At 47.5% G+C, this 26,470-nt stretch overlaps 1 protein-coding gene across 1 annotated transcript in view; it reads left to right on the top strand.

Annotated features, from left to right (window-relative positions):
• LRRC1 (leucine rich repeat containing 1) overlaps window positions 1-25,089 on the top strand; it is a 133,911-nt gene extending 108,822 nt beyond the window's left edge. Inside the window, exons 9-14 of the mRNA XM_018039060.1 lie at window positions 1,012-1,130; window positions 2,657-2,740; window positions 13,131-13,246; window positions 20,969-21,141; window positions 21,924-22,060; window positions 23,622-25,089. Of these exons, the coding sequence (XP_017894549.1) occupies window positions 1,012-1,130; window positions 2,657-2,740; window positions 13,131-13,246; window positions 20,969-21,141; window positions 21,924-22,060; window positions 23,622-23,780 (788 nt within the window). The 3' untranslated portion in view covers window positions 23,781-25,089. The remainder of the gene's footprint in view (window positions 1-1,011; window positions 1,131-2,656; window positions 2,741-13,130; window positions 13,247-20,968; window positions 21,142-21,923; window positions 22,061-23,621) is intronic.

Here is a 26,470-nt window from a genome sequence, read left to right on the forward strand (position 1 = left end):
AGACCTGTCTTAACGTGGCCTTGCAGAGATTACCATCTGACCCCGCAGGCTCAGAGATTTCCCTTGTAGGGATCTTCACTGACTCACCGTCACCCACAGATGATACAATGGGCTGCCTTGTGCTGTCTTTTGTTTTAGGCGACGGTGATTCTCGTGGGTGTTAGTTGCTCTGTTGTGTCTGACTCTTTGTGACCCAGGGACCATAGCCCATCAGGTTCCCCTGACCCCGGAATTGTCCAGGCAAGAGTCCTGGAGTGAATTGCCATTTCCTTCCCCAGGGGATCTCTCCGACCCAGGGATTGAACCTGCATTGTCTCCTGCATTGCAGGCAGGTTCTTCGCCATCCGAGCCAGGATGATTCTTGCTGTTGCTGCTAAGTCACTTCAGTGGTATCCGACTCTGTGTGACCCCAAAGACGGCAGCCCACCAGGCTCCCCTGTCCCTGGGATTCTCCAGGCAAGAACACTGGAGTGGGTTGCCATTTCCTTCTCCAATGCAGGAAAGTGAAAAGTGAAAGTGAAGTTGCTCAGTCGTGTCCGACTCTTAGTGACCCCATGGCTCCCAGGCTGCTCCGTCCATGGGATTTTCCAGGCAAGAGTACTGGAGTGGGGTGCCATTGCCTTCTCCGAGGATGATTCTTAGAGGAATGTAAAAGTCTCTTGCTGTACACAAGATATTTCCTGTTGTTAAAGCTCCATCAAGAGCCAGCTGTTTGTTTTTTCATGAAAATCTATGGGCTTTGACATGATTTTTTAGGTAGCAACTTTTAAACGATTTGCCGTTAACTGCCAACTGTTTCTGACAAACAGAACACACGATTTTAACTCTCAACCTTTTGTACTCTAAATGCAAACAGTTTCTTGAAGCTGGGTGAGGAAACCAAATGAGAATGGAAACTCCAAACAGCAAGCAGAGGGGAGATGCCGAGAGGCGACCAGAGAAACAGTGATAACTAATGAGCCTAAATAGAGAAACAGTGATAACTAATGAGCCTAAATAACCCTTTTACAGGAAAGCTAAAGAAACTGTCGATCTTGAAGGTGGATCAGAACCGACTCACCCAGTTGCCCGAGGCAGTCGGAGACTGTGAGAGCCTCACAGAATTGGTTCTTACAGAAAATCGTCTGCTGGTGAGTGTGGCCGCAGGGTCAGGTGGAGATCGATGGTGTGGGTTCCACATCAGCAGTGCTTTGCAGGGTCGCGTCTGCGTGTTTGTAATTTGGGTGGACCAGATGGAGGTCCCTTTATGCTGTAACTAACCAAGGGGCCTGAGAAGCAGGCTCGGGACACGCAGATGATCCCGGTCTCCCCGTCAGAGACTGCGCCTCACCGTGGCGCTCGGTACGGGCACTGGTCTGGACATCTGGGGAAGGGAGGTGGCGGGACCGGCCCTGCTGGTGGAAGTGCCTCTGCTCGCGTCTGAGGGTGGACCAGTGGGAACAGTGTTCTGTCTGGTTCTTGGAGCAAATATGAGCGTTCGGGAGGGAGAGGGGATGGGGGCTGGACCTGGAAAGCCTTGGGGGCACTGAGGGTGGGGGATGCTCTTTGGGGAGCCAGAGCACAGCTCTGATCTTGATCTCACCCCATCTGAGAAGCTGGGTGAGGCAGAGCAGGTGCCCGGGCTTGGCCCGGCCCTCCCCATTCTCCCGGCGGCGCCTGCAGAGCGGGTTTCTGGGGCGGCTGCTCTCCGCCCGCCCCATCTGCTCGCCCTGTTCCCCCTGTCCTGGCCTTGTAGCCTCTTTGTCTTTGGTTTACTTGCCTGCCTTTCCCTCCACTTCTCTGTCTTCATTTTGTCACTTTAGTTTTTACCCGACTTTTCCTTTTACCTCTTTCTCCCCTTTTCTCTTTATAAAAGGAGTAAGTAATGCTCTTCTGGGGAGCAGAGCAGAAGGAGACAGCAAGAGTCGGTGAAGGAGGCGGAGCTGATGGGGGCATGGGAACATCCCCCTGTAGTCAGGACACTGGCCTCCTTCCTTGTTTCTGGAAGGAGTCCGTTAGAATTACAGATGGTAGTCGTGACAGTTAGAAAAGTGACGTTCACCCCTGGATTGCATCAGGGTTGAATATCCTCCACTCTCCATGGACCCAGGGCTGGTTCCTGCGGGGCTGGAGCTCTCACACCAGCCGGGGCGGTCCCCTCCCCTCCCCGGGCCTTATGACCACCCCCGCAACACAGCACCACCAACACACCCGCCCAGCTCAGGCTCTCATACCAGCCTGGGCAGTTCCCTCCCTCCCCAGGCCTTATGAACCCCCCGCCCCCCACACACCCGCCCAGGTCCGGCCCCCACAGGCATCTGCAAACTAGCTCTCTGTGGTTCTCAGAGGTGCAGGCAGGGGAGGGGTGGATCTCAGGGGTGCAGATTTCACTTCCTTGATTTGAAGGGCCTTAGCTACCTCTTTTACTGTGTGTTTCTCTGTTCCCAGGCCTGTGTCTTTAACCTCATTTCATTGAGACATACTCTCATTTCTAAAAAAACACAAAATGTTAGATGCCACATCCCCAAGTGAGCATTTCAAACACCTGCTGTTGAGGAAGGACTTGTCTCGCTGGATGATATTAGACCCTCTCAGTTCTTGAAAGGGCCCGTTTTATCTGTTTTACTCTGAGCCATGTCCAAAGTGTGTGTTAATAACAAAAATGTCATTTTAACAGACTTTACCTAAGAGCATTGGAAAACTTAAGAAGTTGAGCAACTTGAATGCAGACAGAAACAAATTAGTGTCTTTACCAAAAGAGGTATGTGCTTTTAAGAAAATAATTAATAAAGAAATAATGATACACAAGGGATTACAGATGTCAAATACTTATGTGCTGCTTTTTAAAGGTGTGAACTCTCATCTGTAGGTCCAGAGATGGTTGGAGGAATTGTATCAAAGAATGACCATCAGTAATGTTGGGGAGAGTAGGTGGGTCCAGATGGCTGTGAGCAGAATTGGGAAAGGGGAATTCAGAGGGGGACAGAGAGGGTGGCGCTTGGGGGCTGGCCTAGAAGAGCAACACCACTGACAGGAAGGGGTGATTGTGGCCTTGGGCTTTGGGGGTGATTGGGTCTAGTGAGCAGGTAAGCCCTCCCATGAGCCGCTGAAGTTGTGAAGATGGGTCTCGGTGGACAGTCTTCCTGGGCAGAGGCTCATGTCTGGGAGAACGAGAGGGAGCCCTCCACGTAGAGGCAGGTGCGGGAAGGTAGAGCCCGGTTCTTAAGATTTTTTGGTCGGTGCTCCCAGAGGGAGAAGAGAGCCTCCATACCTTGTGGGTGTGGCTGTGTGATTTAGAGGTATTTAACCAAGGAGGCACCGGAACTGAGAATGGGAAGAAGCCCTAAGGGGTCGCACGAGGTGGCCTCCGGGGTGCTGTTTAAAAGGAAGGCTGTCTTTTAAAAGGAAGCTGCTGAGCGGCTCCTGCGCTGTGGTCCCCAGCCGGGAGCAGCTTCCCGCTTCCTTCTCTGCTCCACCCTTGTCAACGCCCATCTTGCAGTCATTTCAGAGCTGTTCTCCAGGCAGCGAGCACTTGAGGGGCTCTGATGCTCCCCGGCCACTCCTCCAGGCGTTTCACCTGGCCTGGTCTTTTCTCCCCCGTCCCTGTCTGGAGGTTCAGTGGGGCCCGGCTTCTCCCTGGGTGCGGCAGCCGGTGCTCCTGAGCAGAAGGATAGGGACGTTTGTTACAGATGTGACCGCATTCTCACACAGCCACGATGGGAACCCTAACATTTAAGTAAAGCTGTTTCCAGCGCAAAGACTTAAGTCTCCATCTTCGCTAAACTGGGACTCACGGAAGAGATTCTGCTCATTAAATCCTCATTTTGGTTCCAGTCTAAAAGCATTAAACTGAAGGACAGAGCTGGTGTTGATTGTACTCTTGTGGGAGAGTGCATGTGGGTGGGTGTAGGTCAGATGCAGAGGCAGAGGGAAGGAGAAAAGATCCAGGCCCTCCCTCTGCAGTGCCCTGCCCCCGACCAGGTGCTGTCGTGCTTGTTCAGTGAATGTCACGGCCTCTTTTGAGGCCGTAAGGATCTGCATCTCCCTGCTTTACAGACGAGGAAGCTGAGGCGGGAGTGCCTTCCCACCGGGGCTCCCGCAGCTGGAGTCTGGAGAAGAGACTTCGATGTGTCCCCCATGGCCAAGCCTGTAAAAGCCCGGCTGCTCAGCTTGTAGAGATCGAACCCTACCTTTTCACCTCTGTGATCTTGACATGAGGCAACCTCTTGGTTGTGTAAAGGAAGCGTAGTTTGGACACTTTAGAAAATTAATGCATTTAAGGAAAGTTTTCAGTAGACCCTGAAGAGAGCACTTCTGAGTGTGACGTTAATCCCCAGCAAGGTCCCCACATCCCTGCCCCTCTCTGCATCTGGTCTTTCAAAGGGACACGTTGTAGACAAGACCGTGAGGAATTGCTTCCTGTAAACTGTCCCCGTCATGTTAGCATCAGCCCTCTTTTCACTCTGAGAGGATGAAATTATGCTTTCCTGGCATCTGGAATTTCATCAGGGAATGGAGTCTGCGCCTTTTCCTTCCGCTGCCCAAGAAGGCAGCTGTTTAGGGCCCCGGGGACTGGCTCCTTTCTTGCCCCTTTCACCCCCGCTCACACTCAGCTCCCGGACTGGGATGTGTCCCAATTCTGCTGTGAGTCCCAGCTTGGTGACCCTGCAGATATTGGCAGTGCTGGCCTCTGACCCGCGGACTGGGCCGACAAACCATGGAGGGGCCCTCACCTTCCGCTGGGTCTCCTTGGTTAGTCTGGGATGTGCGTGCGTGCGTGCGTGCGTGCGTGCGTGCATGTTCTCTGCCTCCAAGCTTGATACCATCCCATCAAATCCTGCACTCTCCTGATTGGATTCTTCTCTCTTCTCTTTCCAGATGTGATTGCTTCCTCTTGAACGCATGGCGCATTTAAACTGACAGTGCCAACCAGTCCCATGTATATGCCCCCAGCCCATAACTGTGTTAGTGGCTGTTGGTCTGGGGCGCTGTGTCGTTCTTCCTCTGTTTTCGTCTTTTCTTTCCCGTTTGATAACATAACACACTGTCAGTTTTATAGCACAGTTCCTTCGTCTATAGCAGCATTTATTTGCATTTTTCCCCCATATGGTTGAGGGGAAAATGTTTGTACTGTGTGGGTCACAATGATAAATTCTGTTTGCGTTGTGTGGTGTCACGTGTAGTAAACATTTGCAAATCAATGAATGTCTTTTGTTTTCTTAATTGTTAGCTGCTTGGATATTTAGAAAAGTCAGGTAAACTTGCCATCTTGTAAGTATTGTTCAGACCACAGTTGCATCTCCAGCTTCCATTCTGCTTCTCAGATGCATGAAGATTCAGATTGGCTGACCATTTTATGCACTTTTCATTGTAAAACATTGGACATTTTCCTCCAAACTCAGTTTTTGTTTTCGTGGATGACTGCATGGCCTGGAACCTAATTTTGTTATGTGTTTGTCAGATTTATTCCAATTATTCTCTCTCATAAGAATGCTTTTCTGTGAATTACATCTTAAGTTGTTCAGAAATTTTGAAAGGCATAACTTGGCAGCTCACCTGCCTTCACCAGATTCTAGTTCATTGGCATGATTCTGTCTCCGATGGGAAGGCTAGATTCGCTTCATTTGCTACATGTGGCATGCTTCTAATTTTTCAGATAACTCATTTGCATCTTTTACCCCTCATCTTATTGCTCAAGTATGTATGTTTTTGCTATGAGGAAGTTCCCTTTAAAAAATCCTGGTTTTGGTGGAGGGAAGACTTAAGGGGAAGAGGCTGTTGTAGCGTGATTTGTGGACAGACAGGACGTTGGTAAATGTGTGATCATGCATATGAAGATATGTTTCCGGCCATCTCTTACCTTTAAGTAGCCTTGACCACAAAGGTTTCTGCCTGGAAGATGTTGCGCATATACCTAAGTTTAGGACTTGGTCTTTTTTCTCTATTAAGTCAAAATGGAAGTGACTCTCACGCCATCATACCTGTCCAGTGAAATAAGGCAAGGGAGGATTTACAGATCATTCATCACAACTTTTCCTCTAACAGGCAATTTGTAAACATCAATTACCCATAAATTTTATTGTGATATTCAGAAAGGTTCATGGTGATAGAGTATTCATTTTGTGGATAACTTCCTTCCTAATTCTTCAGTCGCTCAGTCGTGTCTGACTCTTTGCAACCCCATGGACTGCAGCATGGACTCCCTGTCCATCACCAGCTCTGGAGCTTGCTCAAACCGTCGGGTCAGTGATGCCATCCAGTCATCTCATCCTCTGTCATCCCCTTCTCCTCCTGCCTTCAGTCTTGCCCAGCATCAGGCTCTTTTCCAATGAGTCAGTTCTTTGCATCAGGTGGCTTAAGTATTATTCTTAGTACAATTTAAAATTCTTCTAGATTAAGTTCCCATGATGATATAAAGTGAACTATTGATAAATAAAAGAGATAAGACAAAACCTAAAAATGAAAAAAAGAAAGCTGACCGTTGGATTTCAAGATGGAGAAGGCATTTGTATACTTGGAAGATGAAGTAAGTCATAAAAGAAACAGTTGATGGATTTATCTACATGGAGATGAGATTTCTGATCTTTTTGAAAGTCAGGGAAGTCAGGGAGACTTTTACAACATTGCATGTGAAGGCTGTCTTTCCTTACTCTGTTAGAAGTTACTTCACATCCAAGAAGAGATGTACCTACTCTAGAACAGTGGACAGAAAGAAAAGCAGAGAAACCCCACAGAAACCAATAAGTGATTCATAGGAAAAAACAATCGAAATGGGCTTTTTAACGTGAAATCATTATTCACAGCTGGAATCGAGATTGCCGGGAAAAATATCAATAACCTCAGATATGCAGATGGCAGGAAGTGAAGAAGAACTAAAGAGCCTCTCGATGAAGTAAAAGAGGAGAGTGAAAAAGTTGGCTTAAAACTCAACATTCAGAAAACGAAGATCATGGCATCTGGTCCCATCACTTCATGGGAAATAGATGGGAAAACAGTGGAAACAGTGACAGACTTTATTTGCTTCGGCTCCAAAATCACTGCAGATGGTGATTGCCATGAAATTAAAAGACGCTTGCTCCTTGGAAGAAAAGCAGTGACAAACCTAGACAGCGTATTAAAAAGCAGAGACATTATTTTGCCAACAAAGGTCTGTCTAGTCAAAGCTATGGTTTTTCCATTAGCCATGTATGGATGTGAGAGTTGGACCATAAAGAAGGCTGAGTACCAAAGAATTGATGCTTTAGAACTGTGGTGTTGGAGAAGACTCTTGAGAGTCCCTTGGACTGCAAGGAGATCCAACCAGTCAAGCCTAAAGGAAATCAATCCTGAATATTCATTGGGAGGACTAATGCAGAAGCTAAAGCTCCAGTGCGTGAAGAACTGACTCATTAGAAAAGATCGTGATGCTGGAAAAGACTGAAGGCAGGAGGAGAAGGGAATGACAGAGGATGAGATGGTGGGATGGCATCACCAACTTGATGGACATGAGTTTGAGCAGGCTCCAGGAGTTGGTGATGGACAGGGAAGCCTGGCTTACTACAGGCCATGGGGTCACAAAGAATCGGACATGACTGAGCAACTGATCAACAACAATTACTCACAACATGTTAATCAAAGTATTTATACCTATCAGATGTTTAAGATTTTAAAAATAGAATAATACACCAAATATTTATGAGAGGACAGGAAGTGCCTGTTATCATGGAAGTATAAGTTATTATGGCATCTCTGGAAGGGAATTTGGTAGTGTTATTAAAAACTTAAAGACTGTACATACACTTTGATTCTGTTGCTACACTTGTAAGAATTTATCCTAAGACAGCAATCAGGAGTGTACACTGAGAGGCACACACAAGATTTTTTTCTCCTGATGTACACAGAGGTGTCTAACAGGTTCCAAGCACCGTGCCAAGCATGTACAGGGGCAGCTGGCATGTGCCAGGTGGCTTCAGGCTAATTCTTGTCTGATTTCCACGACGGTTCTATTAGGTAGAGGCAAATAATCATCTGCATCCAATAGCGTTCTAAGCTGGGATTCAGAGAGGTTAAGTAACTTGCCCAGGCTCACACAGCAAAGAAACGGAAGAACTAATAAGCAGTGTCTGAAAGGGTGATATGCTAAGTAGTCTGTGATCCTTCTGTAGAAGGAAATAACTAAGTGGTCGGTAAAAATCCTATTAGAATCATGCTGATGTGGGAAAACATTCATGGTGTCGTTTTGGGTGAGAAGGCGTTCCCGTGTGCAGACGAAGGTGCTGAAGCTCATAGCTGGTCCCGATCCTGTTGAAGTGCGTGTTTATAACCACAGATGCCGGGCACCGGCACCGCCGAATGTTAAGGTTGCTTATCCCTCTGTGGCAGGACTTGGTTTGAGTTGTTTCCTCATCACGCCGTCGTGTGTGTATATGTGGTTTTTATTTTTCCAGTCACCTAAGTTACTTTTTCATAATTACGAGAATACTGTTGCTGTCAGTGGATATTTTGATGTCAGTGGCCCAACGATTCAGTGAGTCCCAAAACCACACGGTCTCCAAAATATTTCTGGAGTGGGCAGCATTTGAATAATATGCTACAGATGATGGTGGGAGAGGCAAAAATAGCCTTTGGTTTCTAAAATTACACATCATGTTGTTTCTTTTCCAATGGGATTTTGACCCGATTTTGCTTATTGTACATTTTCCCTCTTGGCTGGTGAAGTATAGGTTCAGTTCTGCTACAGTAATATATTGAAAGGAAGATACTGAAGGAAAAGAAAGTTTCTTTCCACTCGGGGCAGGATATGGGCAAAGGTGACTCATACAGCCTTTCTCTTGGAGTCCTGCAGTCTGTCTGAAGGTCTCCCCTGAGCTGTCCCCTGCGGGCAGTTAGTACTCAGGGAAAGCTGATCTGCCCGAAGGCTTGCTCCGTGATCTGCAGGTGCCGTCTCCTTGAGATGGATCAGACCAGCGCTAGGGGGTCAAGGATGGTTTTGTCTTGAATAGGAGAGCACAGTGAGTGTCCTCAGCTGCGTCATATAATTCTCAGGGAATCCAAGTCCAGACCCTCGTATTCTTTTCTGTGGTGCTGTTATCCTTGTGTGCTATTATGAGGTTAAAGTGGTTTTAAAATGTCAGCCTCCTATGTCACTGGTGATAAGTTACTTAAACAGCAACTCTGCTTCCCAGAATTCCTAAGCAATGAGACATTTTGTCCTGCTGACCCCTAAGGAGCATGTAAACTCTGCCTCCTGAACCGGAAAGAGAAAGCAAAGCTGCGTGTGAATGTTGCAAAGCTCAGTCCTGAACTCAGGGCAGTTCTTCGCTCCTGTGAACACAAGAAATGTCACCCTAAGGCACCGTCATGGGGACTGAAGCCCGAGCGGGCTCGTGGCATCCGGGGCCAAGGAGGCGGCCTCTGTGAAGTCCCAGCGATGTGGCAGGGGCTCAGGTGTGGACTGCCTCCCGACTCGCACCTGGGACTTGACCTTCTCGGAAAAACACCAGCTCTGTTTACTCAGCAGAGGCAACAGGCCAGGTCCTAGCATAGAGGCTGTGGCAGGTGGTTCCTCTCAACCTAAAGCTTATTGTTACTTTCGCTAAAGCAACACGTGAGAACCCACAGGACCTAGGACGGCGCCTGAATTCCACCTCGGGTCTGTGTGACCCCAAAGACCACCCCCTACCCCAGTGCCCGCATCCCGCCCTGACGTCTGTGCAGAACCCTGTCTTGTGAGTCATGGTTTTAACTGTCCAGTTATTTTTTCTAAAAGCCAAAGTTTTGCACCCTCCCTTCCCAGGGACTTGGACAGAGGCCCTGTGGGGTGCTCGTGTCTTTTCCCCGATCAGGCAGCCCTCGCACGTTGGCCCAGATGGGCTCTTTGTTGTCATCCTTCCCCTAGTACGTGGCCGGTGGGGCTCAGAGGCCACTGTCCCGCCTTGGGGACCCGGGGTGCCTGAGGCTCTGGGATACACTGCCTTCCTTCCCTCGACCTCTCCAGTGGTATGACACTAGAGTGGGGAAGTAAAAAAAAAATAAACCACTGATCGTGAACACATAGGCAGCACGCACCCTCCAAGTTTCCCATCTTTTACCCTAAAGTCCTTAAGGGGTGTGAACTTGGGCAGAGCTTTTATTGCATGGACAGCGTTCACAGCCCTCTCTGACTCACGTTCATTAGTTAATGATTGTTGAGGAGCAGATGGTATTTGCATGTGGTACAAATCGGATGTGTTGTGGTGGTGTATCCAACCCTGGACACCTCCTGCTGATGCAGAGACCCTGCTGGCACAGGCAGTGGACAGCTTCAGCACCAGCGAAGCACCAGATCCCCACGCAGTCTCAGCTCTGTGCACCCACATGACCTCACCCCTCATCCCTCCCCGGTGTGCGGGGGAGTGCTGCCGCAGAGCTGGGCGGGACCTAGTGTGTCTGCCCCTCCTTGCAGACCCAGGGCAGGCCCCTGGGGGCTGCAGGCGCTCCTCCCTGTGGGTCAGTCTTCGTTGGGGTCGCCTAGATTCATCAGGGAGGCTCTGGTCCTGTCGCTCCTCACCTGCTCCAGGGCATCCCTGGTTTCGATCCATCTCCTTTCCCAAGGTGCCTGGGCACCTGAGGGAAACTGATCCCTTCCTCAAGGGAGGGCAGAATGCCCGCCCCCTGGGAGATGCTGACACCTCTCTTAGGACACAAAATCTACACGGCATCAGACATGGTGATTCTTGCCAGAGAAAAGAGTTCTGTGGTTTCCAGTTGCTGCACATGGAAGCAGATGACAACTTCACGACACAGGCTTTCAGTAGTAGGTGAACAAATAAATGCAAGCTGTAAGCATACCTTCATGAGGAATGTTGGTTGGTAGCTGGGCTTCCGCTGAGGGCAGATGAGAGGCCAGGCACCCTGATTACATGTAAACATGTAAATTAAACAGCTTGTCAATTGATCTTTCAGAGGATTGTGTGGACGAGGAAGGCAACGGATTGATGTGGACCAGGGGTTCTGGGACGGCAGTGTGGGGTTAGAGAATGTTTTTGCTTATTAGGGGTGATCAGTAAGATTCAAAAATGACAGAAGGGTGGTGTTGTAAGAAACAGTGTGATGAGAAATATCAGTCCACGCTGTCTTGTAGAGGACAGTGGGCAAACCGGTTTTTCTGGGATGGGAAATGCAGATACTGAGAATCAAGGGGGCGCATACCTGGGTGTTTCCAGGTAATCAGAGAGGAATGTTAGTCCTGTTTCCTCTGGGTTTTCTTATACATTCATTACGGTTACGTGCTGTGGTTAAATATAGTATTCCAGAATCCTTATATTAACTTCTGAGGGAAGATATAATAAGTTGTCCATGAAAAGAATTATGCAGCAGTTTCATAAATGTGCCTTCTGTTAAGGTCCAAACGTACATTTAACACAGAGATAAATATAGAAAAGGGCAGAAGGTATATTCAGACACTGATGAAGACCCAGGTGTCTTGCTCCTCCTGTGGCGAGAGGCCCTGGAGTACTTTTCCATGGGCCGGAATCAATAGGTCCCTTCAGGAGCCCTTTCGCAGCAGCCGCTCTGAGTCAGGACAGCGCCTGCATGGAGAGTGGAGCGTGGCCCCAGGCCTGCGGGCTGTTGTGTCTAGGACGAGCTGGTTTTGCACCCCCTTGGCTCAGCTTTCCTGTCTGTAGAAGCCACAGCCAGCTTATTCAAGAGAGGCAGTGCATTCTTTTGTGAAGACCAGACTCATACTAAGCTCAATTACCTTAGAATTGGTTACTTTAAAAAAAAGGGAATTGGATTTGGTGTGGGTGCAGATACTGACTTACGCTTTTAGCAGTAGGTCATTACTTTGCTGACTAAGGTCCGTCTAGTCAAGGCTATGGTTTTTCCTGTGGTCATGTATGGATGTGAGAGTTGGACTGTGAAGAAGGCTGAGCGCCGAAGAATTGATGCTTTTGAACTGTGGTGTTGGAGAAGACTCTTGAGAGTCTCTTGGACTGCAAGGAGATCCAACCAGTCCATTCTAAAGGACATCAGCCCTAGGATTTCTTTGTAGGGAATGATGCTGAGGCTGAAACTCCAGTACTTTGGCCACCTCATGTGAAAAGTTGACTCATTGGAAAAGACTCTGATGCTGGGAGGGATTGGGGGCAGGAGGAGGAGGGGACGACAGAGGATGAGATGGCTGGATGGCATCACCGACTCGATGGACGTGAGTCTGAGTGAACTTCGTGAGTTGGTGATGGACAGGGAGGCCTGGCGTGCTGCGATTCATGGGGTCGCAGAGTTGGACACGACTGAGCGGCTGAACTGACCTGAACTGTGTTGCTGTTTAGTCACTAGGTCGTGTCTGACTCCTTGTGCCTCCATGGGCTGCAGCACGCCAGTCTTCCCTGTCCTTCACTGTCTTCCACAGTTTTCCAGAGTTCGGTCATAGCTGACCGAGTTTACTTTTTGCTAAAAAATGGTTGATTTTGCATTTGTCAAAGGCAAATGCGTTTATCAAATTAAGTTGTGAATGACCAAAAGCTATTCAAAGATGTGTGGTAGAAATCAATCATCTCTCAGATGTCTCTCTTTTTCCTTTTTTTAAAGTAAACTGGAACAATGACGTTAATACAGTGGGCAGGTCTTGAAAACTCTGTGTGTGTGTGTGTGTGTGTGTGTGTGTGTACCATCTTTTGCCTAACTTAAAACCTAGTATTCTTTTTTTTAAAAAAACTTTCTATTGAAGTATAGTTGATTTACAATGTGTTAGTTTCTGGTGTACAGCAAAGTGATTCGGTTATACATACATATGTATATATAATTATGCTTTTTCATATTGTTTTCCAGCCTAGAATTCTTAAACTCCCATATTACCAAATTATATATGTGTATGGACTGTGTCATGTGGTTAACATATTTGAAAGATAAAGTGACTTTCTGTTCAGAATGCAATTTTTGAACTGTACTGTTTATTTTCTTGGCTTCATTGAGAACGTGAATGTTTAATATTTTGCAGAGATTTTTATCAGGTTACTCAATGTTTCATATGATTTAAATTGATCATAGTTTGTCATCAGTGAGACTTAATCATCACGTGATAGAATTTTGTGTGTCCTTTTCATGCCATTTGATGAACAAGACCCTCCAGTCCCACCCCCGTATCGCAGAACAGCCTGGAAAACTGTCGTGTTTTTTTCCTGTTGTAGATTGGCGGCTGCTGCAGCCTCACTGTGTTCTGTGTGCGTGACAACAGGCTGACTCGGATCCCCGCAGAGGTGTCTCGAGCGGCCAAGCTGCACGTCCTGGACGTGGCAGGGAACAGGTAAGCACGAGATAAGCAAACGGTCCTCCAGCCCAGCCTTGGCCGTCTCGCCTTTGCTCTGCTTGGCAGAGCATGTACTGATGGGTCGCCTGAGCCAGGCCCGGAAGCTCTCAGTCTGGGAGCCGGGGTGATGGAGCCCATGGAGGGGACAAGGTCAGGGCCGCTGGCGCCTGGAGTCCTTTCAGGGTACTGTGGGTGCAGCTGGAGATGTGGGTTTTGGTTGGTGGTATCCTAATGGAAGGTGGGGGGAGACCTAGGTCTTGGCTTTTATAACTGGCATCCATGAGTCACCATGGGCCTCAGTTTCCTCATCTGAAAAATGAGCTCCAGTGAGTCTGAGCTAGCGTTTAGCTGGGAGTTATGCTCAGCTCTACCTGTGACTTTGTGAACAATATTGTACTCAGACACGTTGCTGGCGACAAGCTCCATAGCTGATGTCAAAATTACCAAATGCTTCATAGTCTGAAAAACCTAAAGAGCCGCCAGTCTGTGTCGGGTTCTGGGTCAGAGGCCTGCCGGCACGCTCGCCAGCCTGTAGCGTGCAGTGGTTCCAGCCCTTCTGAGCTGATTTCATCACTGCAGACGCCGCTGCACTTTCCTACCCAGGCTCTGCTTTCCACCTCCGACCCTTTCTCTGGCTCTGTACCTTTGTCTTTTCTCCCTCACGCCCCTCTCTGGGAAGACTTCTCTCTGGGTCTGTGTTGCTGGATTATCCCAGTGATCACTGCCTGTTTACCTGAGTGCGGGCCTCCGAAAGCTGAAGTTACCTGAAGTGCATGCGACAGCTGTGTGTCATTGTGATTTGCGCCTTCAGGAGATGCCTGGCGACTATTTGTTAACTGAATGAAAACATGAGAAATGTTGGTTTTGCAGAATAGCTGGCAGGCCACTGCAAAGTGCCTGATGTCACAGGCTTCATTGCCAAGAGGAATTTTAAAAATGCTTTCGAGTGTTGGATGGGAGAGGGTAGGGGATGGGGTGTTAGAGTGTTAGATGGGCTGGGGCCGGGGGGAGGATGATCAGTGGTCCTAAGTGGTAAATGCTGGTGACTTGAAGAGTGTCTGGGGAACTGTGTCCCCAGTGATTCGCGGCTCGCAGGTCAGGCGTGGGCCACAATTTTTCACTCCTGCTAATGGACTGTGGGCAGCAGAGCTAAGCAAAGCAGGACGCGGGGGGATCTGGTGATGAGTTACAGCCTCAAGGAGCGCTCACCATATCGAAGTTGATGCTTTCAGGACCTCAGGATAGATTCTTAAGGCCGCTCCCTGGTGACTGGAATCTCGGGATTAGTTAGAGCTAGTTGACTTTCCGCTTGGACTGAGCCCCCAGGAGACGTGCAGCGTGAGAAGGTCCCGCTTCCCTCCCTCCTGTGCTCTTCTTGTAGCAGGAGAAGCCCAGGGACTCCAGACCTGTCCTGGTTCTCGCTGCTCTGGAGAGCATATATTTGCATGACTAATTCTTCAGCAGAAAGATGACTCTGGCGTCTAAAAACTGCTTTTTACACCAGTGAAGTCCCCGTTCTCCAGTTCTCAGAAGAAGGGAAAGTTCTATTTTTATTATGCCTGGGCCAGGGTGGAGAAAACCTAATTAAAATGCTGAGTGCCACAGCTGTCATCTGAGCGGGTTAAGTGTGCCATTTAGGCCATGGTATATGCAGATTCATAACCAGATTTCAAACTTATTAAATGTATTTAATGACTACTTATTTAAAGTATCGGTATAGAAGCTCATAAAAAAGAGGCTGTCATGTCAGCTTTTCAGCTTGCAGAGATGTCACACCATGGGAAGTCCTACCAAACACCTCAGAAGTTTCTATCTGTCCTCCCAAGCATATAAATACAGCAAATGGCACAGGGGCCCTGCATGTTCGTTCCTAGAAACCTTCTTTGACACATTTGATAGGAAAAATTACAGTAATTTTTCCTAAAATGCCTCTTGGAAACGAAAGCACGAAGCCTCCGGGTCCAGTAACAGAGGAGGTGCCTTGTATCAGTCATGTGGGCCCAGGACACAGAGGTCCCTGACTCTCAGCTTCTTCCCCATGGGACTGTCCACCAAGTACACAAAATTGGGTATTTGAGCATCTTCCTCGAAGTACTACTAATGCCAAATACTGCAAACCAGGGCTGTCAATGGAAAGATGGTTTGTACCTTTGACTTTCATAATCCAAAAAATTAAGTTAATAAGACTAAATAAGGTATCACCACATACCTATTAGGGTGGCTTTTGTTAAAAAGACAAGAGATACGACGTGTTGGCAGAGAAAAGAGCCCCCGTGTGCAGTATTGGGGAAATGTAAGTTGGTGCATCCACTATGGAAAACAGCATGGAGATTTTCCTCAATAAATTTTTTTTTTTAATTTTTTTTTAATTTATTTTTTTATTTTTTAAATTTTAAAATCTTTAATTCTGTAAATAGAACTACCGTATGACCCAGCAGTTCCACTTCTGGACAAGAAAGCAGGACATCAAAGAGGCGTCTCCTGTCCCCTGTTCACTGCAGCTTTATTCACAGTAGCCAAGGTGTGAAAACAGCTCCAGCCGCGCCGGGTGGACGGGTGAAGGCGATGCGGTGTGTGCCTGTGTGTTCATATCCATACACACGAAGTGGAATATTCCAGCTGTGAGAAGGCCGGAAACCCTGCCATTTGCAGCATGGGCACAGTCGCTCAGTGGTGTCCGACTCTTCGTGATGTCATGGACTGGAGCCTGCCTGGCTCCTCTGTCCATGGAATTTTCCAGGCAGGAATACTGGAGTGGGTTGTCATGTTCTTCTCTGGTTTACAACATGGACCTTGAAAGCATTTTGCTAAGTGAGATAAGTTAGGGAAAGGCAGATACTGTGAGATCTCGCTGATTTGTGGAATCCAAACAAGCTGAGACAGAATAGAGTGGTGGTTGCTAGGGGCCAGCGGGTGGGGACATGAGATGCCGGAGGGCGCACGTTTCCAGTTAGCAGGTGAAGCAGCTCTGAGAGTCTAACGTGCAGCAGGTGACTGCAGTTAGCAACACTGTACAGTATCCTTCAGAGGTGCCAAGAAGCCCATCTTAAATGTCTCCAGCATACATACTCACTGGTGATTATATGAGGAGATGGAGGTCCTAAGCCTACTAGGCAGTCATTTCCCAATGTCCTTGTCCACTGTATCCTTGGGAAGGTTGGTTTCAGGACCTTGCCCCGACCAGGGTGCCAACAGGGGCAGCCGCCTGCAAGTGCCCGGCCCCCTAGGTTAGATGCTGCAGTACAGTGGACCCCCATATCTGTGAGTCCTGCATCCTCAGACACGGAGAACTGACTGTATATGTCAGTGCATGAAATCATCACACTGTCCACCTCAGGTTTACAAAGTGTCACCTGTCAATAAAGCTGGAAAAAATATTAAGAGAGAAAATGCAGCACAACCGTGTAGCCAGACTGGGGAACCCTGAGCCGCTGGAGAGTGAGCTGCGCCTCCGCCCTGTGACCCACGATGCCCAGGGCTGAGCGCTCGTGTGGCCGCTGCCCGGCGATCCCGCTCTTGTCTTTAGAACGTCTTGCCTGCGGAAGATTCCAGAGAGTGAAGTGATTCCCCTGAAGGACGACTGGAAACCCGGGGTTATGGAGGCTTTCTTTCACTTTAGATATTTAGGCACTGTTGACATTTTGGTCACCGATTATATTCGCTCACTATATGAATCTTTAAACATTTTGAAAACTTTACTTAAAACTAACAATTCTAGTAGGAAGAAACAGATGAAATGCTCAGTTGTAAGTAACATTCAGCTGTCAGTTAAGTTAGTATTACATTAATCAGTCAGCCACGTTTGGTTGTTAAAAAAATTGGATAAAGCAACTGCTGTCCTAATTGGCTCATAGCTTCCTCATAGCTACGAGGGGCTTCCCTCACAGCTCGGTTGGTAAAGAATCGGCCTGCAGTGCAGGAGACCCTGGTTCGATTCCTGGGTCAGGAAGTTCCACTGGAGAAGGGGTAGGCTACCCACCCTAGTATTCTTGGGCTTCCCTTGTGGCTCAGCTGGTAAAGAATCCACCTGCCATGAGGGAGACCTGGGTTCGATCCCTGGTTTGGGAAGATCCCCTGGAGAAGGGAAAGGCTATCCACTCCAATATTCTGGCCTGGGGAATTCCATGGACCGTATAGGACTTGGGGTCGCAAAGAGTCGGACACAACTGAGTGACTTTAAGAAAAAAAAGGTCCTAATCAGAGGTGGGGAAGTTTACTTCAGGCTGGGCTGGTCACCGAGGTACCTAAAAAGGAGAAGCCCACGATACAGTTGTTCATTTCTTCCAGTCCTTGTACTGTCGCTGTAAATAGTCGCTGTAGGCTTTTTATTTCTTTATTTATTTAGGGGATGTGGTCCTAAATGGAACCTGGTGATGTGTACAAACGGGGCTGTGGCTTCTTATGTTGATCTTGTAATGAGTGGAAGGTACCAGAATAAACCAAAAATATATTATTAACTCTGCTGGAAAGTGGGAATATATACATATATATACTTTTGAAAAATAGAAAACATATATAATATTATATAGATTTAATATATGCATAGATTTTGTATATTTAATCTCTGCTTCTGGCCTGTGTCTGACTTGGTTCACCCCAGAGAAGCAGGGCAGTGTGTGTCTTACCCTCTCAGGCTGCGGTGCGTCAGTGCAGGGCCGCCCAGCCCGCGGAGTCTGTTTGCAGACTGGGCAGGGAGCAGAGGCTTTTTTTCCCCTTTTGCACTGGGAACACCTCTGTCCACAAGACACGGGTGAACGAGCTCGTGTGTGTGGCGTGTGCTTGGCCGGTAGCAGCTGTATCCCAGCTGCTATACTGATGCTTTGCAGGAAAACCTGTGTTCTAGACCACGTGTCCGTCTTCCCTGGCTCGGTGGCATGTGACTTTCAGACCTGTTGCTGTGGAGTCTAGTGATTTACTTTAGTTCATATGATGTGATTTGTCATCCTTAGCAGCTGTTACTGATGCTCTGCTTTGCCTTTTATTTATACCTTTGCTTTAGCATTTAGCTGGGAAGCCGGTTATTAGCCTGAGAAGCCACGATGACCGTGTTCTCAGTATCTGTGTGTCATGCCAGCTTTCAAGCCTTGATTTATTCTTTTCTTTGTGCTCTTAAAAGTAGAGATGCTGACTATAGATTTCTTGCCCAAGACCTTGAAACATTCCAGAGGATATTAGCTTAACTCCTTTTTAACAAAGAAATAAGGACAGACTTTGAAAAGAAATTATCCCTGGGTTCCGTGACATGAAAGAGGGTTTGATGTCCTTTAAGCGCCTGCAGTGAATTAGGGTATTCTTTTTAAAAAGCCCCATCATAGCGTCTGACAGATACTTGCTTTGTGTCTTCAGCTTCCTTGCGTTTAGTGTGTGTGTGAAGGCATTTAGCCAGATGAGAGATCATTTGAAGCTTATATAAATAAGCACAGAGATTTCACTTCCAAGCCACCTCAAGGAACCCAACCACTGCCTCAGAAAAAGGGGAGCTGGGGCTGTAAGCGGCTGTGCCCCCCAGTTCCCCACCCCTGCCCCAGGCATCCTTATGGTATATGCACGTCATTGCACTGGGTGGATTCTGGGATTTAAAAACACATATCTCCCACCCAGTTTGACTGTCATTAGTAAAAGACTGGCAGGTACACCACGTGGAGTCTTTTCGGGGTCCTTTAACATAGGTAAGTTTCATGGCATTGACTTGAGAACCTCACTTCCCTGTGGGCACGGTTCCCTATGATTATCTGGCACCACACCCCTTGCATGTGTTGGGGGTGGATCAGCCTTGCCTGGACGATTAGGAAAAGAAAATATTTTCTCACCTCCATAAATAGGACAAGGGAAGGCATTTGCGAAAATGTATTTATTCTTCTTACAGAAAGTTTGTTAATACTCTCATTGCTTTCTTTGGTCATTTTTAGCTTCATCTGTTAAAATAACTCAGCTGGTCTGTGCTTACGTTTTACTTGGATTAGTCTTATACTACTGGAGTCCAGCTGCTCTTCCTAGAGTTCTAGTTTATTTCCCATAAGTCTGTCAATTCAAAATGCATCGGATAAGGCAGTATTAATCTGTTGGTGAGATGTTAGGCAGCTCTTCTATGTATGTTAAGTGGAGACAGAGGTACCATTTCATAGAAGAAAGAACCCCAGAACACACACTGTCATGTAATGTCTTTCAGAACTAATGGGCCAGAAATTTCTTTGAAGAAAATATGTGTCATACTGTAGATAACAGACTGTGATCAGGTTATTGTTTATCTAACTTATGAAATCACTTCTAAGGTGGAACCATCATTTAATCCATGGAGCCACCCTTAGAGTAAAAATACTTGATCAGGTCTAACCTTCGGCTCTTTAAACCGTAAATTCGTGGCATCTGCAGCGGTTCGGGTGTTTCCAGAGTGAATCGGTGATGTGCATAAAGCGCTGACTCCTTCCACAGCCCCGCGCTCGGCGCCCTTCCGTCTGGGGCCGGAAGGCTCCTTGTTGCGGGGCTGCCCTGTGCACTGTAGGGCGTTTAGCAGCATCTGAGCGTGACCCTAGATGACAGCAGCGTCCCCAGGGGCTTTCCTGGCACCCAGGGGTTAGAGCTCTGCTTCCAAGGCCCGGGGCCAGGTTCAGTCCCTGGTTAGGGAACGAAGCTCCCGCAAGCCACATGATGAGGCCACAAAAATTAAAGAAAAAACAAACCTCCCCCAAAATGTCTCTAGCCGTTGCCAGGTGTCCGCTGGGGGCAAAATCACCCCTGGTTGAGGTATTCTCTGCAAGTTGCCTTTGCCAGGTACCAAGTACATCTGATTTCTGGTAACAGTCTCCACTAAATAGATTTCACTGGTCAAGTATTTGTACAGACATGAATATAAAACTAATCTTGAGGAATTGCTTTACGGTTTTTAAAGTGCTTTAATAGATACCATCCCCTTTGAAACTGAAGCAATCCGAGGTGGAAATTAATGATCATGTAGGTGTCTGAGAAGTGGGAGCTTTCAGAAGCTTTAAAGTCTAAAATGGAATACCTAAAATAATCTCCCCGGAGAGAGCAGGTGGAGTCCATGAAAAAACGCTTGTAATCTTTAACTGCGATTTAAACTCTTCAGCACCCCAGCCTCCCTCACATCCCAGTTTACAGGTGCGCCTGGGACCAGGCACTCCCACAGCTTCATTGCAGCCCCGCTGACCGTGACTCAGGAAGGGCTTGGCTTCTGGGTCCTTCCACAAGTGCACTGGCTTCCCCCCCGCCCCGACCTTTACATGGAAACTGGCTTCCCTGATAGTTCAGCTGGTAAAGAATCCGCCTGCAGTTCGGGAGACCCCGGTTCAATTCCTGGGTCGGGAAGATCCCTTGGAGAAGGGAAAGGCTGCCCACTGCAGTATTCTGGCCTGGAGAACTCCATGGACTGTATAGTCCACGGGGTCGCAAAGAGTGGGGCATGACTGATGACTTTCACTTTCCCAGCCTAAGAGTAAACAGTGTGTGCTGTAACTTCCTGATCCTTTTGCCCGGTGGCCTGAAGGTGCCAGAGAGAGGTGATGGCGGGAAAGGGTGGCACAGTCACCCCGCGAGGCATCTCCTGGCAAAGGGGGCACAGCGCATCTCAGCATAAGCAGAACATCGTTTCACACGCCGCACCCAGTCTCAGGAAGCAGTTGTTGGCTTTTTGTCTGTTGTGGACAAGGTTTGGTTTAATCACACTGTAAGCGCCCAGCCTCTCCTTGTGTTTTCACCAAGGCTGTCGCACCTGCCTTTATCGCTGACCGCTTTGAACTTGAAAGCTCTCTGGTTATCGGACAACCAGGCCCAGCCCCTGCTCACGTTCCAGACGGACACCGACCACACCACCGGGGAGAAGATCCTCACCTGTGTCTTACTTCCTCAGCTGCCTTCTGAACCCACCTGCCAAGGTGAATTGAAGGGCTGGGTTCACTTGGCCCCGAGAGTTAGCAGCGGCTCCTGCCCGTCCGTAAGGCCTCTCCCTGGCCATGGGGCTGTAGGCCAGCCCAGCTGTGAGGTCCCTGTGGGTCTCCCCTGGGGAGCTTCTGCCGTATCTTTGCAGAACACATGCTCATACCTGTGTATCACGCCTGGCATTCCTTAAATAGCCTTCTGGTTTTGAGTTCCAGCTAAGGCTGAAAATGCACATATGTCCTCCTAAAAGAGATAAGAGTCCCTTAAAATTCATGCAGACAGTTTGGAGGATTAGTATTGATGGTCTCCAGCAAAGCGTTTTTAAGCCAGGGAGTTGTTTTGAGTAACTATACCTTTGTTTTGTAACTCATATGTGCTTTAAAAAAAGCATTCATAGTCATGTGGCATAGCTGTCAAAGCCTTTGCTGAGAGCTGGTTTTGATAGAAGAAGCCTAGAAGGCTCTGGGCAAATGGAGTCACCTCGCTGACCCCAGCCTGGTTAGAGGAACGTTAAGACCCCAAGAGGACAGTGTAGGTTGAGCAGCCAAGAAAAGGGCCAGATCCCACATGTGTGGCCACCTCACTGTCAAGAGGAAGATTTTGAAGTGAGCGTGTAAGAAAGAATCTTAAAAAAGAGGTCTGGGAATCATGATGACGTTCTGGAATGAAATAGTAAACGCCGATTTAGCAGATGTGATCTCAGATAGATTGAGGCATCCTCGGAAAGACAGGGTCGCCTTGCCACGGCAGCCCTGCTCACGTGGTCTTTGTCTGGCAGAGAACCTGCCCCGCTGTGGCGCCCTCGAGAGCCTGGTGCACGACGTGTCAGAAGAGGCCTGGAACGAGCGGGCGGTCCACCGGGTCAGCGCCATCCGGTTTCTGGACGACGAGAAGGGTGACGACGACAGCGAAACGGTACGGGATTCGGGCTGCTTGGCGTTCACGGATGCTCACAGTGGGAACGCCTTCTGAGGTTGAGAGCGGCGCCTCATAAAGAGCCCTCTTATTTTCAAATGGTCTTTACTCCTTTCTGCCTTTGGCAGGTAAGGATTTTTTTTAGAAGGCAAAAGCTAGATATTTCTAAGGTCCTGGTTCACCAAGTGCATGTAAAGCAGCTGGGACTTATAGATGTGTTTGTTTCACAGGGTGTGGGTGCCTCTTTTTCTTTCTTTGTGATGGTTTCCCCTCAGGCCCCCACTGCTTTCTTAAAATCAGCTGGGAAGTGTTTCTTTTCCGTTGTTCGCAGTGAGCTAAGTCGCTCCCCTCCCTCCCCCGCCACGTACAGCTCTGCCGTGTGGACTCATCCACGTTTCACCGAGTGGCTTAGCTTGCCTGCTGTCCTCTTGGACTTGGTGCTCCCCTTCATGTGGCCCAGGAGCCTTCTCCTTCTTGAAGAGAGCGTGTGACCTCCGTAGAATTCCCTTACACGCTTTCATTCAGAATCAGGCATAGGTTTGAGAGGACCGCTCAGCTCGACTTGCCTCCATCCTCGACATGTGTCTCTGCCATTTGGCTGAGTCAAGGACAACTTGTGAGCCTTCCTGCAAGTTGACTTTGGCCTCTGAACTTCCTGACACTAATTGAGATTTTCATAAGCAGAGCTCACAGGGAATACTTGCTGCCCCCAAGACAAAGGGAGGTTTTAAAATTACTGCCAGGCAGCAGTCTGTTATTCCAGCTGTCTGCCGGGGGACTTTTATTTACTTACAGTAGTAGAGGGCAGAGTAGGAATTAAGCATGACAAAATGACTCCAGCCAAAAGGGCTCTTTAATTTTATCTCATGGCTTCACTGCTCGCTGGCTGAGTTCTGCCCTGCCTTTGTTACCCTATGATGCCCTTCCTCAGACTCACTGGCGAGAGGTAGGTGCTGTTTTAGGAGCAGAAGAGCACATAGCATCTTTAATACTATAATTTTTAAAACATTGTCCATACCCCGTTACTTCACTTCCAGCCCTGTGGTCTTTCAGGAAAAAATGTGAATTTTATTCAGTAGGTCATATAAATATTAATAAAACAGACGAATTAGAAAAGTCCTTTCTCACCTCCCTTTTCCTTCACCTCCTGTGCCTCATGGGTTGAAGAAGGCCTTCAGATAATAGAACAGCCTAGTGATTCTAATTTTAGAATTTTTGACCCCTTTTTCTTTTACCTTCTTCCACCCTCCTCATTATATCTTGTAAATCTTTTATTATTTTTCTTACTGTTCGTGGAACCTTGTTTTTATCTTAACACATCTCATATTTTCCTAAGTATTCTTTTATCCTGAAAGGAACTCTTCCATCTTGACGAGATAAGTTGTAGACAGCATTTTCATCCTTCCTTCCGGTTGGGACCAGTTGATAAATGATTATAGCTCCAAGGCAAGCTTTCTACCCGCTCTGCCTGTGGCCTCTGGGCAGGGAGACCTGCGTTGGGAAGCTTTTGCAGGAGTGATGGAGAGAAGCCCAAACACTCACCCTGATATTTGCTTTTCAGAGAACACTCCTGAGACGAGCCACGCCCCACCCGGGGGAGCTCAAGAGCATGAAGAAGACAGTGGAGAATTTACGGAATGACAGGAATGCTGCTAAAGGACTGGATTCCAACAAAAACGAGGTCAACCATGCCATCGACCGTGTGACCACATCGGTGTAGGTGGTGCGTCTGTCTTACCTCCCGAGTCATCCTGCTGCGGAGCCGGCCTGCCCCCCTGGAGCCCCCCACTGGGATGCTGCGCCCGGGAAGTGCCTTACTCTCATCCGACAGCCAGTCACTGCACGCACCCGTGGTCTCCAGCTTGATTTTTTTTTTCTCCTAAATTTCAGTTGTTTGTAATGAGTAGAATACACTACTGACAACACCTGACCTTTGTTTTTGTCTTGTGTTGGGGTCAGGGAGAGCAGGAAGGGGGATTCTGGTCCCCCTCCCTCCCATCAAGTGCTGGGACATTGCGAACCCACGTTCTCTTGGACCTACTGATGAGAGAGTTTTATGTATGGAAAAAAAATTGGTAATTTTTTAAACCCTTTTTGGCAGCTCAGATGGTGTACATTTAAACATTTTGTATAGGTATTTCGTAACAAAAAGTATGTATTTCCTTTTGTTATTTTATCCTGGAAACGGTACACATTTTAGTATTTGTGCAGGAAAAAAATACAGCCCTAAAGTATTTGTTTTTATTTGTACTATCCACTTGTGCCTTATTGTCGCCCGAGTCCTGTCAAACCAGTTGTCACAGTGACATCTTTGAGCAGAGATGAGGCTGGAAAGGTGATACTTTGGAAGCAGTGTTGGATTTTAATCAGTAGTCAGGAGGATTTATTTTTAACCAAAAAGAAGAGTTACCACCAATTTGCAAATTTTATCAGTTGATTTTTTTTTAAGATGAACCAAAGGATTAGTCTGCTAATATTTCATATCTTTTCCACATTGACGTTTTCATGAATGGGTCTCTTAGGATGAGTGTCCTGTCTGATTGTACCTACTCAGAAGGAACGTGCCGTTTGTAAAATAAAACAGAGCAGAAAAGCGCAAGAAGAGCAAACCGGTTCAGAAATTTAGTGGGGAAATAAATCATGTACGGCAAAGAGAAAGTATGTTTTTTTTATTAAAGAAAGCTTTAAAAGTTTTATACTGAGATATAAAAACCACAGTAAAGCAGAATAATCTACGACCCTGTTAGAAATGTTGCTATCTTTATAAGTGCAATTTAATTTGTAAATAGAATTTGGATCAAAGTGTAACAAAATGTTGCTTCACGTTTTAATTTTAAGTCTGCTAATTTAAGAGGTGCGGGGTATGTTTCGGTGTGTTTCTGTTGATTTCTTTTTAATTTTATTTTGTATGACGTGATAAAAGAGGAATGAAGAACGCCCGTCCCTGTCTAGTGTTCAGGAGAATCATGCTGTTGGTGTTGCCTTTTTGTTCTTTCCATGAAATAAAGTCGGCCTGGACATCAGCGATACAGCTTTTTAAAGTTGATTATCTCCTCGTATATTCAGATGATAACAGGCGGCCAAGCTCTTTAAGAATGAGCTCCCTCTCCTCGGATTCCTGAAGCTCTGCTCAGCTTCCTGTGAGCCTCCTGTGGGACCGAACTTCGCATCTCCCCAGCCAGGGGGAACGGAACCCAGCACCCTCCTCAGTCTGCCTCCCCACCTTGGGGTGGGGCCGACTGGCCAGCTGAACTCCTTAGAAACCCGCTTTCAACCAGCCAGATACCATGCCTTCTTTTACTACCGGGCATTTACTTACTGAGTTCGTTTTGCCTTTTTGGTGGTGTGTATGTGTGTGTCGAGTTGTAAGGCTGCTGAGTTGAGAGCGCGTGGCACGCAGTGGTTTTCAGCTGGTCAGTCTGTCTCATTCCCGCATCAGTGGGCACCCTTCTCCTTCTTTCCATTTTAAGATTCTGGCATACTCTGTTTTGTAAAGATGATGCCACAGAGTCCTGGGCTGACAGAGCTGTAGACTGGCTTTATTTAAGGAGAGTTACCTTGACCCTGAAGAACAGAAAAGATTTCCTGGTATTCTGTTGGTTTATCTCCATATGAAGCCCAACTCAGCTCACCATGGCTTGCAATAGAGATGGACAGGAATAGTATGTGTGTTTGAATTTTTCTAGAAAATTCTGCATACCTAATTGTTTCCTTTGGTCTGTCTCCTCTACTTCACATACTCCTGGGCAATTTTTTTTTTTTTTCTGGTTTGTTTGATAATGCTTTTTGTTTTCAGAAGGAAAAGTCACTTTCACCTTGGTCATTTATTCTGGGTGACACAATGCTGCTCTTACCCTCCAGATGCTGGGACAGAGGTAGCCTTCACAGTGGAAACAACACCAACCAGTCAGACCCAACCCAAGAACATGCCAGCCTCTTACAAGGAAAAGAAAATAAATAATTAGGTATGTAGAATCTCCTAGAGAAATTTAAATGCTCACACTGTTCTGTCCACCTCTATTCCCCCAAAGCCGTGGTGAGCTGAACAGTAAAGGATGAGCTTCATATGAAAACAAAATCCACCGTGGACGTTCTCTCTATTCTTCAGGGTCAAGATTTCACCTTAGATAAAGTCGGTCTGCTTCTCATTCAGCCCATGAGTCTAAGTATCATCTTTATAAAAACAAAACCGAGAATGCCAAATCTTAAAATGGGAAAGGAAGCAAGGTTTCTTATCATTATGACTCCCTGGGGGCTCAATGGTAAAGCATCTGCCTGCAGTGCAGGAGACTCGGGTTCAGTCTTATTATTTTAAGGGAAACTTGACTACGTGAAAGGATGCCTTGTGAGGCCAATGGCAGAAGTTCCTGACCTCGCTCTGAGGAATCCTGCTCCGCAGCCCCGGCAGCC

Source organism: Capra hircus, chromosome 23 (genome assembly GCF_001704415.2).
Source record: "Capra hircus breed San Clemente chromosome 23, ASM170441v1, whole genome shotgun sequence".
Classification (NCBI taxonomy): domain Eukaryota; kingdom Metazoa; phylum Chordata; class Mammalia; order Artiodactyla; family Bovidae; genus Capra; species Capra hircus.